Below are 18,086 nucleotides of genomic sequence, written 5' to 3'. Positions count from 1 at the left end.
TAAAGTACTACGGAAAATGGTTGATATATTTGTTTTCCTCTTGACTACCATATCATCTAGTCATCTAGATAACTGAAAGGAGATGCACTCTTGTGTAAGAGGCAATTGCTGTGTGCCTCAGATAATCAGAAGACTGGCTAAATTGCACTGTTTATCTTCAAAAAGTTGCAAAGAATCAGGTATAGATAAGTGAATCTTTACCATTCCTGTGGACAATTTTAGACTTGCTCTCAGAAGTACTGGACAGAATAGACATTATAAAAACATCCTGCAAAGGTTGGTTTTGCATATACAAAAGGTAAATGACATTTGTCTGCTAATGCTGAGTTTGTTGAGGGGGTGGTGCTGAGTACAAGTGCCAGTGATGTCATTGTATAGAAGATCATTAGTTCCAGTAGTTTTTTTCCCCCTTCTGTTAGGTTTTCCTTGTTTTAAAGGATCAGATATATCACATAAATGAAAAAAATGACAACAGAGCTTTCTTTAATTAGGGGGCCTACACACACACATTATTTTGACTTAGGGAAATTATGTACCTGACAGGGACTCAGTATAGTACACATAACACTAGTGCTTGCCCAGCTACATTGGCTCCAGATTGGAGACTGAATCAGGTACCAGATGCTTATTCTAACCTTTAAAGCCCTAAATGGTCTGGGACCAGTGTGCCTGTAGGAATGCCTTTTCCATTATAAGTCCCCAAGAGTGCTGACATCTTCACAGTAACATCTGCTCAGGGTCCCTGGCCTGAAAGAGGTGCAGTTGGTCCTGCCCCCATCCTAATTGAATGAGCTCCCAGGAGAGATCCGAGCCCTGTGGGACCTAAATCTGTCCCACAGGCTCTATAAAATGAAGCTATGTCACTGGGATTACAATTGAAGCCAAAATCCACCATGGAAGCTAGCCTCACTGCTATGAAAGGAGGGAGAAGAAAAGGAAAATCAACTCCTGCTAAACCTCTGGGATTTAGACACATGAGTTGTAGTAGTTGGGAAGTTTTACAGTTGTAACTTTTGTATATGTTTTAATGCTGTCACTCGCCCTGAGCATTGGAAGGGTGGGATATTAACAAAAATAATAATCATCATTATTATCATTATATATATATGTTAAATTATTCATCACCTCACGTGACATAACCGGCTCAGGGTGGTTTGTACCAAGTCAATAAAAGCAACAATTAGTATATCCTTATCCATTGTTGTTCCTCTGTATATTTGTGAAACAGCCTAGGGGGTGGGACGTGTCCAGCTTTCCAAGCTGGAATAGGGCCAATCAGGGTGCAGCCAGCTTTGCCCTGATTGGCCCTTCCCCTGCAGCTCCCGCCCGCGATCCTTGGACTCTAGCCTCTTTGCTCTCAGACGCCTCAGTGACCGGTGCCATTAGCAGGTAAGGGGAGAGGGCCTTGGGCAAAGGGTCGTGGTAGAGGGCTTGCTAACGAGGGCCTCTGGGCCTGCTAGGGTAGGCTTGCTAATGAGGGCCTCCCGGCCTGCTAGGCTGGGCCTGCTGATGGCCTGCTAAGGAGCTGCCCAGTCCCCGCCTGCCCCACTTGATCTGGCTGCGAGCTGCTGCCCAAAGCCACCTTCAGCTTCCTGGCCAGGGACCAGGGGAGGTGACCCTTTCAAGGCCCATTCTTAGGAACGGGCTTTGAAGCTAGTAAAACAATAAAACCAACATTTCATATTTAATATAACATTAAAACCTATTAAGATTAAGCAATAAAACCTATTAACAGTAAGAACCACTGATGGCAAACAGAGTTGTTGGGTGTTGTTAGGTGATTCCGGATCTACTTTCCAGATGGTGGATTCCAGTGGGGGGTATCCTTGTGGAGAGGAGCCCAATGATGTTGTACGTGGTACTAATGCAGGAATTCATTGGCCCCAACCAAATGCCTGGTAGAAGAGCTCTGTTTTGTAGGTCCTGCAGAACTGAATCAAAACTGACAGGGCTTTCAGCTCTTCCAGGAGCTCATTCCACCAGGTGGGGGCCAGGACTAAAAAGGCCCTGGCCCTGGTTGAGGCTAGACATACCTGTCTTGGGCCAGGGATCACCAGCCTGTTGGAATTGGTGGAGAAATTAACTTTCAAAAGGCTTATTTCTCTGTATGCAAAGTTCTAAAAAAAACATGCTCTTAACAGCATTTCTTTAACCTATATGTTTATTTTCATGGAGGTTGGCAACAACAAAAGCCCTGATAAAATTAAACTTTATGTATAATCAAGGAGATTCATTAGTTGTGTCATACTAGGTATCTTATCAAAAGGTAGGACACATTCCTGAAGTTGTCTTTCCATTTGCAAACCACAATATTGCATCATTGTCTGGCCAGATTGGCTGATTGTACAAGTTTCAGTGCCTTTTAAAATCTGCAGACAGTAAACCAGGAAGCAGAAATGGTGGTGCCTTAGTTTTTAAGAATTCACTTATTTTGAAGGATGATAATCCTACATTTGTGTGGGTTAATTATCTAGGCAGAATTTTTTTTAAAAACATGCTTACATTAAAATAGACAAAGTTGCTGTTTTCTTTGATAACCACATGTGTTGTAACTCTCACCATATTCTGCAGACTACAGTTGTATCTTGTATATAATCAGAGAGTTCAGGTGAATCAAAGAGAAATTCCTGCTATACAATTGGAGCATTCCTGTCAGAAGAAACTGCTAGCAAGCAACCATATTTAGAAGAGTTAGTAGTTTTTCACTGGAATTTGCAAACAAGAAGATCTCTTCTTCTGTTTTGAGACCTGATCATATAAATCTGAATCTGTACTCTATAACAGATAAAGTTTATAAAGATGATTCTGTAGTGTAATAAGTTAACACATTAATCAACACAGAGAGAAAGGCAGCTTCCTGCCAGGAAAGGGGAGGGAAACTTAATGGCTAATGGTGACCAAATATAGCCCTAGTGAGGAGCTGAGTCGTGAGACTCTTGAATGAAATGTAAGCATTGCCCTTTTCCTCACTTTGATGCAGAAAGTAAAGCTGTTTGGGAAAGATTTTTAATTACATTACATGATTGGATGGTATACCTTTGCTTTTAGATTGGTACAGATGTTGGTTCAAAATCTAGCAGTGGTTTAAAAACTGACCTTAAAAGTTTTAATATTCATAAGGATCAATGCAGGGAGTTTGATGGGCACGAAAATAATGGGGAACTGCAGAACTTCTTAGAAACTGAAAGTGAACCTTACTGTGAAGGGAGTGGAGACTGAGTGGGTTGGCAAGGGAAGGATTAAGCACTCTTTTCTCCTTCTAGGTCTCCCCTACTCCCCCCATTCCAGTTATCTCAGAACATGCAGATTTGGGAGCACACATTTGCCATGATGACATTGAAATCAGGCCTTCGTTTTATTTACTTTATTTCTTAGTAATTCCCAAGTGTTCAGCTTGATTTGTAGTCAGACTAATGAAAATGAACCAGTATGTGGCACCTGATTACCATTTTAGGCAAAATGAAGAATGCATGGTTACTACTCTCTACTTCCTCAGGTAGTAAGAAGTTGTTTGCAGAACAGTAGCTCTCTTAGTGTGTTGCAACAAAACCGGGAGTATTTACAACTGCAGTCAAATTTTGTTAAATCTTTAAGATGCCACAAGGCACAGACATTCTTTCTTCCTATGAGGAAGAAGAACAGGAAACATAACATTGTTTGTAACATTTACTTCTTTCTCCCCTGTGCCAGGCACAGCAGCTTGTACCCTATCTCTCAGCATCAGACCTAGTCAGGGTGATCCATGTGATGCTCCCCTCTAGATTAGACTTCTGCAGCTCACTCTATGCAGGGCTTCCCTTGAGACTGTTCTGGAAACTCCAGCTACTTCAAAATTCAGCAACACAAGTCCTTACGGGCACAATTGACAGCAGAGGGCACAACAGAGGGCATTGACAGCAATATACTCCCAGCTGCATTGGCTCCAGATTGGAGACTGGATCAGATTCAAGATTTTTGGTGAACCCATTATATAGATTTTTAAAATCCGCATGGTATGGTCATGAATGAGTATTAAATATTTACTACCCAGTATTTATTTATTGCATTATCTAGGAGGTGATTTAAATCAATTTAACCAGTAAAAAATGAAGGAAAATCATCCAATAGTGTCTGACTGCTCCAGCTTTCTTTTGTGTGCTTTTTGTAGTACTTTTCCTAGTTTTCAGAACTGTTGAACTTTAATGTATTTAACATAGACCAGCAAAATTTTAACTAAAAAGAAAAGTAGATTGGTAGAGGTGAATTTGGAACAGAGAAATGTTTGGAGGAGGAGTCTTTGTCAACCTTCTTCCCTCCAACATACATTTGACTCTCTGGGGAAAAGTTGCTTGTGGAGAGGACAGGCAGAAGAAGAATGATTGGCAGAGAACGGGATAAGTACCCCATCCCCACTATTTTTTCCCATTCTAAATATTAGTCTCAAAGCCACTTTCTTGTATTTTAAATTCTATTTTTCTAGGAAAAGAACTGTTCACAGCAGCTTGTAACATACAAAGCCCCCACAACAGTCTTACAAAGTCAATAATACAAGTACCTAACAAATTGGTCATAGATAACAAGCAGTGGGAGGAGGAAATAAAAAACTAAACAATATTGCTGGAAGGGGGAGAAAACACCAAAGGGCAATTGAACTCTTTCTAAAACAAAGATAACTGGTCAATTCTTTGGCTGGAGGTCATTCTGCTGCCTCTGGGGCTGTAGCTTTAAGTGTACTTTTTCTAATGCTAAGCTGTTAGTTTTGCATGTACTGCTGAAATATGCAGCAGGGCCTAATTAGTTGAGCAGAATTGGTAAGTGCATTTGCATGTGTACATTAGCATGTGTAGTTGTAGCCCTTCACAAAGCCCTAGAACAATATTTTCAGTGAGGTCAGGATACTTATTCCCCAACCTGTATTTATGGAAATGTATTTTCAGTTTGTTAAGAATAATGAACCTTCTCATGGGATGGTGATTAAGCAGAGCTGACATTGTTTTTGCATTCATTATGATGCCTCTATCTTACAGCAGTAGTCTCCTCATGTACACATTGAAGATGATGAACATTAGAATCATAATTGCGGCATTTTAACCAAGCAACTTTAAAGGAATGATCTGATCTCATATGTGATCTAATTAGGAATTGCATGTCTCCCCCACTGTTAAATATCTCCCCCAATATTAAGTTGTGTAGAAAAGAAGTACAAGAAAGAAAGAGCCCAGACTGGTTAGTGGTCCTTTCCCATAAGGGATCCAAATGATAACTATTGACACTTCATAACATAGATATTGAATACTGGTTTTGTTACAAAGAATTGTTTTCTGTATGTGTGTGTGTGTGGGGGGGTGTATTTGGTATGTTTCCCTACCAGCTTTCAAATGGTTTGTCTGCAAGACATGACAGTTGGTTGAACATTTGTGGCAGACATTGCTCAGATATGTTTGATGCTTAGCCATTATCTTTGCGCTACGAGAATCTCCCTCAGAAAACATGTGATGCCAACAGATTGATTCAACACATTCAGTTAGACCTTGGAGCACGTAATATTACTTAGCATTTATTATGTAGCCTTCAGAGTGTTCAAGGCATTTCAGTATTCCATATATACTATTCTAGTAGGCTTTACAATGGCTTCGTAATGTAAGTCTATTATTCTCATGATAGTTGTTGGGCTATGGCTTCCTAAGGCCATGTAATGAATTCATAATAGAGGAGGGAACAAACCAGGGACTTCAAGCGTTCATCACATTCTCTTGGCTGCAAGAGTAGGAAGCAACTAGAGAACTTTTAAATGGGCCTTAAGAACTGTTTCCTGCAGCATGACCCTTTTATTCATGGCAGAGCTGTTTTTTAATATCCTACTTTTCATGACCTGAAGGATTCCCAAAGCAGCTTTCAAACACCTTTTCCTTTCTCTCCCCACAATAGACACCATGTGAGGTAGGTGGGTCTCAGAGAGGTCTAAAAGAAGTGCTTTGCAAGAATAGGTCTGAGAGAACTAGCCCAAGATCATTTGGACACTATCGACTTCACACAAACATTACAGCTCCATAAAAATAGCACACCTTGGTGGAGCGGGGAATCAAAACCAGCATTCTGGATTACAGTACACTGAATCACTACACCATGCTGGCTCTCAGGTAGCACAAGAAAGCATGGACATGGGACAGCTACTTGAGAGAGAACAGGAGGGCTACAAGAAAAAAAAATGAAACACGCTATCCTTCAACTTTTAGGACTTGAAAGAGAGAATCTTGTTCATTTTCTCGAATGTATTGTGTGTGTGTTTTAGATTTTGCAATTCATGAAAAGCTGATCTTGAAGGGGGGTGAAACAGCATTCTAAGCACTTGGCTGAAAATAGAAGTTGGTGGAAGGATTGATTCATATTGGTTTCTTGGATAGAATAATTATTTTTGTTGTTAATAAAGGCCATATAAAAGAAAAGAAGTATGAAAGTTCATCTATATACCTTAACCATAACCATATCTTAACCATTAGCTAGTGGCTCTAATATTTTGGTAGAGCCACTAAGGGCAGAGCTCTGTCTGGGACACGTCCATGTATCCAGATACCTGCGTGAGCCAATCCGGGTGTGCCCATCAAAGCTGATCTGGTCTGTGAAGTGACCGTCCCCAGGAGCCGGCCGCGAGGTGTGCTTGCAGCCTCGGGACCAGATACTCCCTGGCCAGTCCTGCCCTGGAGAAGCAACTAAATTTAGGCGTGGTGCAGTTTTGTACTGAGGGATTATATGGCTTTTCTCAGCAGGGTTGTTCAGTAGCTGAGAAATTTTACTCTTGTCAACCATATGGTAAGACAGCAGAAGCCCCAGAGCCATAGATGCTGTTGGAGAAACACAGGCTGGAAAGCAGCTCTGCTAAATTTAACTTGTATTCTGGCCTTTAATTTTCCTATAATGTTACTTTGAAATTATACAGGGATCTGTGGTTTGTTGTTCAAGGTTTTGAACCATAAATTAGGAAATCTGAGAGAATAGAATTAACAAATTCAAAGCAACCCTGACTTGTGTCATGCTGACAAATACAAGTCAGAAACAGATGAAGTTTGGGGAGGGGGTGTCTTTTAAAGGCTACAGTTGTAACTATTAATGGAAAAGTTAGTGGAAAGGACTATTGTTTATGCTTCAACTGCTTCAAAAATATGCTCACATTTTGAAACATTATCTAACTCTAATTTCTATTGATCAGACTGTTCCAGATCACCCCTGAATGATCTGCAAACTCTCTGAAGTAGCTTTCCTATAAATGCCATAACTAAATATAAAAAAAGAAAAATTGTTTAAAATAGTAGGGAAAAGGTTATTTAACTTTTATACTAGGAATAAATTACAATGGCCCTGTGTCCAAAACTATGTAGAATTAAGAGAGGCTGCTGTATTCATGTATAGTAAAGGTAAAGGTATCCCCTGTGCAAGCACCAAGTCATGTCTGACCCTTGGGGTGACGCCCTCTAGCGTTTTCATGGCAGACTCAATATGGGGTGGTTTGCCAGTGCCTTCCCCAATTATTACCGTTTACCCCCCAGCAAGCTGGGTACTCATTTTACCGACCTCGGAAGGATGGAAGGCTGAGTGAACCTTGAGCCTGCTGCTGGGATTGAACTCCCAGCCTCATGGGCAGAGCTTCAGACAGCATGTCGGCTGCCTTACCACCCTGCACCACAAGAGGCTCATTGTATTCGTGTATACACAGCATTAAACAAGACCTGGTAACGTAGTCATAAATTTGGTCTGAATTTTAAAAGTTGTCTGGGTGTAGTGTAGAACAGAAACAAAAGCCAAAACCACTAAAAAAAATGACCTTCCTATACTTTCCCTCTTATAACTGCAACAAAAAATGCTGTAAACTTTGCTTTAATAAAAACTGGCTAGACAGAGCAACTAAACTTTGAGATAGTAATAAATGACAATTGATTATATAGTGTAAGAGTGGGGTTGCACTATAGTGGGGTTTTTTTTAGAGCTGTGTTGGCCAGTGGTTAAGAGAGGCAGCTTCTAATCTGGCAAGCCCGGTTTGATTCCCTGCTGCTTCACATGCAGCCAGCTGGGTGACCATATCAGAGCAGGAATATCTGGGCTCTCTCAGCCTCACCTACCTTACAGGTTGTCTGTTGTGAGGAGAGGATGGAAGACAATTGTAAGTCGCTTTGAGACTCCTTCAGGCAGTGAAAAGTGGGGTATAAAAACCAACTCTTCTTCTTCATAGGAAACAAAGTAGTGACAAAACGACACTAGCAAGAAGCTGATGGTGATATAAAGGCATCAATATTGACAAGATCTTTACAGCAAGAAAATGTGGGTCATTTCTTTCACATGACATCCACATGCTCAGAATATATACTTTTAAAACAAAAACAGGTTAAAGCAGATTGGGAAGGAGACTCTTGCAAGTTCTTTTATAGTACCAGTGGAGGACAAGTATCCCACCTTAATGTGGTGGATTCCTTTACTTATGTTTGTTGCACCAGGACCTTCAAGAAAGTCAGAAGAGCAACACACAAACACACACAATCAAGAGGGAGAAATTATTGGCTCAAAAACCAAGGTGTGCTATTTTTATGGAGCTGTACTGTTTGTGTGAAGTCCATAGTGTCTAACAGTCATACAAAGAACATTATCTGGTGATAAAACTACATTTCTAAGGGTCATGTTGTAGTAGTGTTCAAAGTGCCTGGATGAGAAAGAATAAGAAAGACCTCCCCCTCCTTGCTGCCACTTCCTCTACCATCACTGCAGTCATCAGCCAAATCGGTGGTGGGGGGGGGTATGGTTGGGATTATAATCCAAGATAGAGAAGAGTTCTTGGTCCTAATGTTTTCCTTGGATTGGAATTGAGTCATGTAATTTGAAGTTAAAGGTAAAGGTATCCCCTGTGCAAGCACCGAGTCATGTCTGACCCTTGGGGTGACGCCGTCTAGCATTTTCATGGCAGACTCAATACGGGGTGGTTTGCTAGTGCCTTCCCCAGTCATTACCATTTACCCCCCAGCAAGCTGGGTATTCATTTTACTGACCTCGGAAGAATGGAAGGCTGAGTCGACCTTGAGCCGGCTGCTGGGATTGAACTCCCAGCCTCATGGGCAAAGCTTTCAGACGGCTGCCTTACCACTCTGCGCCACAAGAGGCTCTTAATTTGAAGTTAGGTTTTTGGTAATTTAATTAAGAAAGAAGACAGGCTTGGAAGGGGGATCCTGGGAAATGGCCACACATAGATGCATGGGAGAACTGGTGGTTGTCAAAGTTCACTTCCATATTCAGATGCAGATGTTTTGGGGTTTTATTCTGCTTCCAGGATGTAATATCAGAAAAAGGATTGGATCTCATTATGCTGTATTCCAGGAAAGAACAGGTTATTCAGCCATCCAGGGCTTTTCATAAGGGTAAAGATACTGGATGTTGGGTGCAAACGTATCTTTACTCTTAAAGTCTTTGAGTGCCTCTGGGGAGTACTGATGTAGGGATTTCTGTAGACACAGAACAACCTGTTCATTGCAGCTGAATAAACAAATGTCACTGAGTAGAGCTGATTTGAATCAGATTTATTATGTATTCTCTCAAGACAATTTTAATTCTGTTGCTACACATTAGACCATGTTATTGTGAATCAGAACTGACACTGGATGAACTGGCACTTGGAATTCCAAGAGGAAAGGAGCCACCCTACGAAACCCCTGTTTCCATCAAGCCTGCTTTGGCTACCCAAAAATGAATGATTTTCTATCCCAGACCCTTCAGCTCCCACCTAGTGTCACAGGGAATAGTGTCGCTATTTTGGGAAGTGGTAGGATGGAGATGGAACCCAAGCCACTATGTAGGGTGAGGAAAGCAAGGCAGAAAGTCAGGGAGTAGCATGAGAGGTAAGTAGAAAAGGTATAATGAGAAAGTCATTCATTAGCCTGAGGAGGCTATGGTGGGCCACTGAACCCAGAGGCAGAAATCAAGCCAGGCAACTGGACCCCCCTCTCCTGTATCACCATCTCTGTGCAACACTTGTACTGCTTTGGCTGTCATACCCTTGCTTTGTAATTAAAACACTGACAGTGGAACAACTGAGTGATTGAGAGAAATGGGCACACAAAGTCCTGAACTCAAAGTTGGAGATGGTGGGACATAATAAATAAATATTTATTTATGTTGCCTGTTTTCCAAACAGTTTAAGGTGGGTAACAGCATATAATAGACAATCGGAATAAAATCACATTGTAAAATAACAATAACACCTATTAAAGCAAAACAAAACAATAAACTAATTTAGGTTGGGGGGGGGGGTCAAATCCTTGGAGGACAGATCATTCCTCTGTTTCAGAAGAAAGGCCAGCAGTTCTTGATGATCCATCTGAGCCTTGACCATATGCCTGGTGGAACAGCTCTGTCTTACATGCCCTGTCTAACTGGTTGAGGTCCCACAGGGCCCTGATCTCTTTCAGCAGAGTATTCCACCAGACTGGGGCCAAGGCCAAAATGTTCCAGCCCTGGTTGAGGCCCATCTTACTTCCTTTGGGCCATCAGGTTTTGGTCAGAGGATCTTAATGGCCTTTGGGGGGTGTAGTCCCATAGATATGTCAGTCTCAGTTTTAAAGGTTAATACCAAAACCTAATCTGGAACCAGTGGACCTGTGAGAGCACCAGTGTTAATATGTACCCTCTATTGGGTCCCTGTGAGAACTCTGCCATCGCATTTTGAACCAGTTGGAGTTTTGGGGGCAGTCTCAAGGGAATCCCTGCAACAGTGAGTTGCAGAAATCTTAGAGGTGATTACTACATGGATCAACTTGACTAGGTCTGATGCCAAGAAATAGGGCACAAGTTGTTCATGGCAAAGATGGAGGCAGGCAAGCAACATTTGTGACCTGATCCTCCATTGAAAGGGAGACGTCTGGAATCATGCCTAGGCTGCTGATTCCACATGTTTTACTCCATTAAAAGCTGGGATTTTCCAGTTCTCTCTCTGTGTGCTGACCCAGCCAGTGGTCCTCTGTGTAGGAAGGGGTGATGGTGGTGGCTGCAGAAGGAACCAGTAGGAGATTGAAACTGTCTTGGAATGGAAAATGTATTTCCCTGTCTCCTTATATTTTGGTACAGGTATCATGTTGAACCTAGAGGGCCTCTAACCTCTCTCAGGTTTCCTTCACCCCTTCTTTGATTTTGTCCTTGCTTTCCAACATTCTTTTCTCCATTCTTTTCTTTTTCCATTACCCAGAGTTATTGCTGGTGGAGCCTGTTGTCTTGCTGGAATGGAAGGGAAAAGGATGGGAGTGGGTTGTAATGTTATGCTCCAGCATCACGTCAGTATTTTCAGCTCAGGAAAATCAAAAACAGTTGCCACTGGGCTATCACTGAGTGCTTTTGGTTCATACTTGATTTCCATTTATGACAGCCAAAGGGCAAACATTATCATGCTTATCAGTATCAACCCTTAGGAGGCAGCTGAAGATAGTTTTATTCATGAGGGTATGTGATTAGTTTGAGCTTTTCTGTCTATAGGCAGTTTTAAATAATTCATTTTAAACTAGAGTGTTTCATGTATTATTGTGTTTTTGTGTGCTATGTAAGCCACTTTGAGTTCCTGTAAGGTAGAAATATAGCTAACAAGTGTGTTAAATAAATGAATGAAACAACAGTAATTGGTCTGGCAGTAAAGTGTGAAGAATGTGTTTAGTCATAGGTTGAGTCCAGTGGCACCTTTAACACAACAATGTTTTGTGTACATGTATAGTGTGCAAGCAAGAGCCTCTTGTGGCGCAGAGTGGAAAGGCAGCCGTCTGAAAGCTTTGCCCATGAGGCTGGGGGTTCAATCCCAGCAGCCGGCTCAAGGTTGACTCAGCCTTCCATCCTTCCGAGGTCAGTAAAATGAGTACCCAGCTTGCTGGGGGGTAAACGGTCATGACTGGGGAAGGCACTGGCAAACCACCCGTATTGAGTCTGCCATGAAAACGCTGGAGGGCGTCACCCCAAGGGTCAGACATGACTCGGTGTTTGCACAGGGGATACCTTTACCTTTACCTTATAGTGTGCAAGCATGTGAAAGCTTATACCTTGAATAAAACTCTCATTGGTATTAAAGGTGCTACTGGATTCAAACTTTGTCCTATTGCTTTAGATTAACATGACTTCCCACCTGAATATGTTGCCATACTAGTTTGTTAGTATTAGTTTCCATTTAGTTTGAACAAGTCCAATTGGCCTTGAAAGAAAGTAAATTATGAATTAATTACTTGCAAGTAAACAAATTATGAATGGGCCACAGGCAGAACAACTGGGGTAAGTCCGTAAACAGAAACAGTAATAGAGCCAGCTTGGTGTAGTAGCTAGGAGCACCAACTTCTAATCTGGTGAGCTGGGTTTGAATTCCCATTCCTCCCCCACGTGCAACCAGTTGGGTGATCTTGGGCTCACCACAGCACTGATGAAGCTGATCTGACTAAGCAGTAATTTCAGGGCTCTCTCAGCCTCACCAACCTCACAAGGTATCTGCTGTGTGGAGGTTTGAATATTATCGGAATCGGAACATATAAATTAAACAGGAAGAGGGAGCTGGGAGGGATAGTGGAAGGCCTGGGACTGTGGGCCTGGTGGGGCTGGTGGGGCTAGGGGAAGGAGGGTGGGAGGCCCCCACCAGCGCTCACCTCTGCCCTGAGCAGGTCTGGCAATGACCTTCCCAGGCTTGGTGGTGCTGCTGGGGGGAGAAGGCAAGCCAGTCCCTGTCAGTGCTCCTGCCCCTCTGAGCAGCTCTGGCCACAGCCTTGCCAGGCCTTGGGGTGGTGAAGGGAGAAGTAGAGTCCCTGCCAGTGTTTCTTCTGCATCCCAAAAACACCTGTTGAGGCCTCTTCAGGCCTCAGTTAGCCTGCCTGGGGCAAGGGGGACCCTAGTGCCCATTGTATTTTTAGATACAATGGACTTTTTTTTGTAGTTATACCATATTCCAGGGAACAATAGGCCATTCAGTGCCCCTGAATTTTTTATAAGTGTGAAGATACTCATTGTTGGAAGCTAAGGCATCTTTACTTTTAAATTTCTTTGAATGCTGGTTTGGGGAATATTCATTGCTATACAATGATGCAGGGATTTCTATAGGTACAGAACAACTTGTTCATAGCTGCTGAGCAATTGAATGTCCCTGTGTAGAGCTGGTTTGAATCAGATTTATTATTATGTATTCTCTCAAAGCCATTTTAATTCTGTTGCTACACATTAGACCGTGTTATTGTGATTTAGGAAAAAGGTTTTTTTTTTGTTTTGTTTTGAGGACCATTTCTGTACACTGCAGATTGGAAACTCAGTTCTCTCGACAGCAGTTCTGTTCAAGTAAAGTGCTGGCTACTGTATAAGCCTTCTGTATCTACAGGCTGGTGAGAATAATTGTGGCCAAGGGCTGACAAAAACATTATTGGACAGCCATATGTATTGTCCCACATGTTACAGGCCATCGTGATATAGCGTAATATCAAAGCATATTAACATGGCACAAGGATAAAGTTAGCATGGCTTCCCTCTGGCCTATAGTTTTATTATACTCCTTTGCTCACTGATAGTTAGTTTCTTGTACCCAGTCAGGTATCTCCCTTGATGGTACTTTCTAGATGATGTTAATATTCACTCTTAATTCCCTCCTTTTATTGATTGATTGATTGATTGATGATTGATTGCATGGTGTGTGTAGTGTAGCCAGGAGATCCGAGGATTGTGTAGCAGTCAGACAAGAGACGTTCAGAGGTAGATTGCCATTTCCTGCCTTTGTGTAATGATCCCTTAGTGTTCCTTGGAGGAACGCCCACCCAAATCCTTGGAGGTCTCCTATCCAAATACTAGCCAGGGTCAGCCCTGCTTAGCTTCTGAGATCTACCAGGACCGGGCTTGCCTGGGCTGCCTGGTTACTCAGTTGAGTATAGGTTTTCACATTTAACCAATTATGACATTCTTAATTCCAGCCTTGAAAGAAGTAAAGATGGTAGCTGCAGGAAGCCCAAACTACGGACACCTGCAAGCCAGATCAAGACTGCTAATAATTATGTTAACCTTTGATTGAAATTCAGGTATTTTGCCTCCTACCAATCTCTTGTGGCAGCCATTTTGTGGTCTACCACCCTGTGTTGGAATAGAAAAAATATTCACAGGCTCCAAAAATTTGAGGACCCCTTACTCTGTGGTATAGCTCTGAAGCTGCCATATATTTAAGGGGAACTGATCTTTATTGTCAAGAGATTAGTTATAATTTTGGGAGGATTCCAGGTCCCAACTTGAACTGGGTAACTCTGCCTGTTGGACCACCATACTAGAAGCATAAAGGGCTGGTGAGGTGGAAGTGGTTGTTGGGGGCAGAGATGGTGACAGGTGTGTGGTTGGGGGAGGTAGCGGCGGGGGTGGGTGGGTTGCTGGGAGGGGGGAAAGCCAGGTTGAGCGGCGTTGGTGTTGGCGGGCCAAGTTGGAGGGGCGAGAGGTGGGAGGATGGGGTTAGGGGGTGGCACGATGGGGGGACTTACCTCTTTGGGCAGCATCTCGGTAGGGCTCGTAGGTGGCTTGGGAGGGGCACAAGGTGCCCCTTTCTGGTTGGCGGCGCCGCGGCCTGGCGCCTCCAGGCAGGCGGCTGTTGGTGGTAGCGGCGGCAAGGGAGGCTCGTGGCTGGGCTGGTGGAAAGGAGCAGGGCTGCCGCGTCAAAGACGCGGCACCCCTGCTCCTTTTCTGGGTGCCCCCTCCCCAGGTGAGCTCGATGCTTGGGCGGTGGGAAAGGAAATGCGTGGCCAGTCCAGGGAGCGAGCCAAGTGGCAAACCAATCAAGAGCTTCGTGGCTCTTGATTGGCCTCTCCGAGTTTTTATCACGGACAAGCCCCGTCCTTTCTCTGCCCACAGAGCCCTTAGTGCTTTATTTAATCCGCTCCGCAGGAGCAGTTAAAGATTGCTGTCCTTGTGAGTTTAGTGGTCTGAAACACTGTTCTCCTTTTTGGTTATATACACTACATTTCTGTCACTTGCACATGACTTCTTTAGGAGGTTTAGGATACTTCAGAAGGTCATAGCTAAAATATGAAATAAGCCTTATAACAGTAAATTAATTTTGGCTGATTGTCAGGGGACCCTATTACACAGTGTTTATGACATTACTGATCGTAAGGGCTGTGATAATATTCCCACTCACAATAACATGTGCAGTATATTTAAAATTAACCCACTTTAAAATATACTCATTTAGTGCATAAAAGATGTATAGAATCCAGGTTTACTTCTTTTTCCATGAAATCTCAAGAACCTTTATTTTATTTATTCATTTAGTCTTTGAATGTTTCAGCCATGTTCAGCCAGCTAAATTACACATCTTCCTTTTGTTTGTTTATTTTTAAATATCCCCATACTTTTACCTCACTTCAAAGCTATACTCGCTGTAGTAATTCCCCCTCCCATTATGTTTATACTGTTAACAAACCACTGTAGCAAAACCGAGGCTACGGTAACTATGACAATATTATCTGTTTTACATCTTTTCAAATGCACGAATGAATTTTATCATCTGAGATCTGTGGGCCATAATCCAAATTGTTAACTTCTAGATTCCAACCTGCAAGTGTAAATTGCACCATTTATTACATATGCCCATTTGGTCCTAGAGGCACAAAACTGTTTTCTGAAAGAAATCCGTATTTCTAGTTTTTTAGAGTTTCAGTTAGACTAGATTAATGTTGCATTATTACAAGTAATTACTATACCCTGATTTTAGATAATTAAGGGCTGCAGAAGCCAGTGTTAGGTTGGCATTTCCAGAATGGCTCGATTTAGATGTAACACAAAACTGTGACACATTAACATGTATTTTGGTTAGTTACTAAAAGCAGGATTTGAATTTCTGACCAAGCTCCTCCATCCTAAAATGCCTTGGTTTCAAATTTTGGTTTGATGGACTATAACTAACAACTGCATTGCATTTGGATGGTACATGATCGGTTTCATTAAATATCAAACATTAGTATCTGACCTGAATTTTCAGTCACTGTTTTTTTTTTTGGGGGGGGGGGGGGTTAGCGTTTTCCTTGGAAGTATAAAAAAATGAAAGCATACATTGGAGGTAATGATATATTTATTTTTATATTGTTTAGGAGAAGAAGCCAATGGGCCATTATTTGAGAATATATCAAATGCAGATTCAGAACATCCTGGTAATTCTGAGGTATGTTCCAGCTGCAGATACACATTGCATTATGTAAATATGATTTTTATAATGAAGAACAATGAATGTTGTGAAAATGAAAACAATTTATACTGTCAAAACAATTTATGCTGTAAAAATATTTTTGAAAGAAGAACCATAAATGTTAATGTCTTGAAACTGTAAATTGTTTATTCTCACCAAACCAACATTTAGTTACATACTCTATTATGACAGAGAAGTGAGACATGAATTCCAGTTTCTGACAAGTGTGGTGATTGTACTTCTTCTGAAATGGCAAGGGCTGAAATGGGATATTTGTGCAATTGCACTGTCATTTGTGATTGAAAGTGTAGCTGCCTATGTTCTCTTGGTGTGTTTGCTTCACTATTGACTATCTTCATGGGGGCTTCATGGCTGGATTAGATATGCATTTGTACACATTGCTCAGATCTTCCTTGAGTTAACTATGAAATTAAATGCACAATCTGCTTGCATGTATATCCAGTTTAAGATCGGGTTCCCCACGCCCCTTAGGATACGGGCCTGGTATTATCAGCCCAACTGTTACATTTACTTGTTTTTAGATCAGCCAGTGATCTCACTGTGTGGGATGCATTTTTAACTAAATTAATTAATACCACCATCAACAATGTAGTTGAGTTTTTAGAGCTGTTTTAATCAGGGATTCTTAAATGGTTATTATGTTGTTTTGGATATTAATTTATATTATTGTAAACCGCCACAAGCCAGTTTTCTGAGAGCGGTGGTTATATAAAGCCAAACATATGTCCTTCCCATCCCTATCTCACTCTCATAATTATGTATTTAATATTATTATCTTGAACATTATTACATGCATAAAAAATTGTGGAATAACAGATTTGGCAGGGGCCTCCTGGGTCATCTAGTCAGACTCTGCACAATGCCAGACACTCACAACCGTATTGCTCATGCACTGTAACCTGCCACCCCCTTGAATCTTCACAGACTCAGCCTCTCCATCAGATGGCTATCCAGCCTCTGTTTAAACATTTCCAAAGGAGAACCCACCACCTGAGGAAGCCTGTTCCACTGAGAAACTACTCTAACTGTCAGGAACTTCTTCCGGATGTTTAGAAAGAATTTCTTTTGAATTAATTTCATCCCATCTGTTCTGGTCTGTCCCTCTGGGGCAAGAGAGAATACCTCTGCTCCATCCTCTATATCAGTGGTCCGCAACCTTTCTAGGGCTGCGGACTGGCGGTGGTGGGGAGGGCGATCATGCATGCGCAGCCGCAAACGTGCATACGCGGCCCTGCTTCCCTCTCCCCCCCTCTCACAAAACGAAGCTTGCCAGGCCGCAAGCTAGTCGGCCACTTTTGCGGCCGATTTGCTTGTGGCCTGGGAAGTTTCTTACTGTGGGGGGGCGGGGAGAGGGAGCTGCGGCCCGGTGGTTGGGGACCACCGCTCTATATGGCTGCTTTATAAGTACTTGAAGATGATTACCATATCCTATCTCAATCATCTCCTCTCCAGGATAAACAGACCAAGCTCCCCCAACCTTTCCTCATACGTCTTGGTCTCCAAACCCCTCACCATCTTTATTGCCCTCTTCTGGACATGCTTCAGTTTGTCTACATCCCTCTTCAACTAGGGTGGCCAAAACTGAACACAGTACTCTAAGTGAGGCTGAACCAGAGCAAAGTGGTACCATCACCTCCCGTGATCTGGACACAATACTCCATTTGATACAGTCCAAAATCCCATTTGCCTTTTTAGCCACTGAGTCACACTATTGACACATGTCCAATGTATGGTCTAGTAAGACTCATAAATCCTTTTTGCACATACTACTGACAAGACAAGTTTCCCCTATCCTATATTGGTGTAGATGTTTTTTCCTACCTAAATGCAGAACTTTACATTTGTCCCTATTGAATTTCATTTTATTCAGTTTAGCCTAGTTCTTGAG

General features: G+C 42.3%; 1 protein-coding gene across 4 annotated transcripts in view; it reads left to right on the top strand.

Annotated features, from left to right (window-relative positions):
- ANO5 (anoctamin 5) overlaps nt 1-18,086 on the top strand; it is an 81,682-nt gene that overhangs the window by 8,378 nt on the left and 55,218 nt on the right. For all 4 annotated transcript variants that reach the window (XM_077322020.1, XM_077322018.1, XM_077322019.1 and 1 more), the window contains exon 2: nt 16,083-16,153. In XM_077322020.1, the coding sequence (XP_077178135.1) occupies nt 16,083-16,153 (71 nt within the window). The remainder of the gene's footprint in view (nt 1-16,082; nt 16,154-18,086) is intronic.

This window comes from Paroedura picta, chromosome 2 (genome assembly GCF_049243985.1).
Source record: "Paroedura picta isolate Pp20150507F chromosome 2, Ppicta_v3.0, whole genome shotgun sequence".
Taxonomy (NCBI): domain Eukaryota; kingdom Metazoa; phylum Chordata; class Lepidosauria; order Squamata; family Gekkonidae; genus Paroedura; species Paroedura picta.
This window is presented reverse-complemented; position numbering and strand designations above follow the sequence as displayed.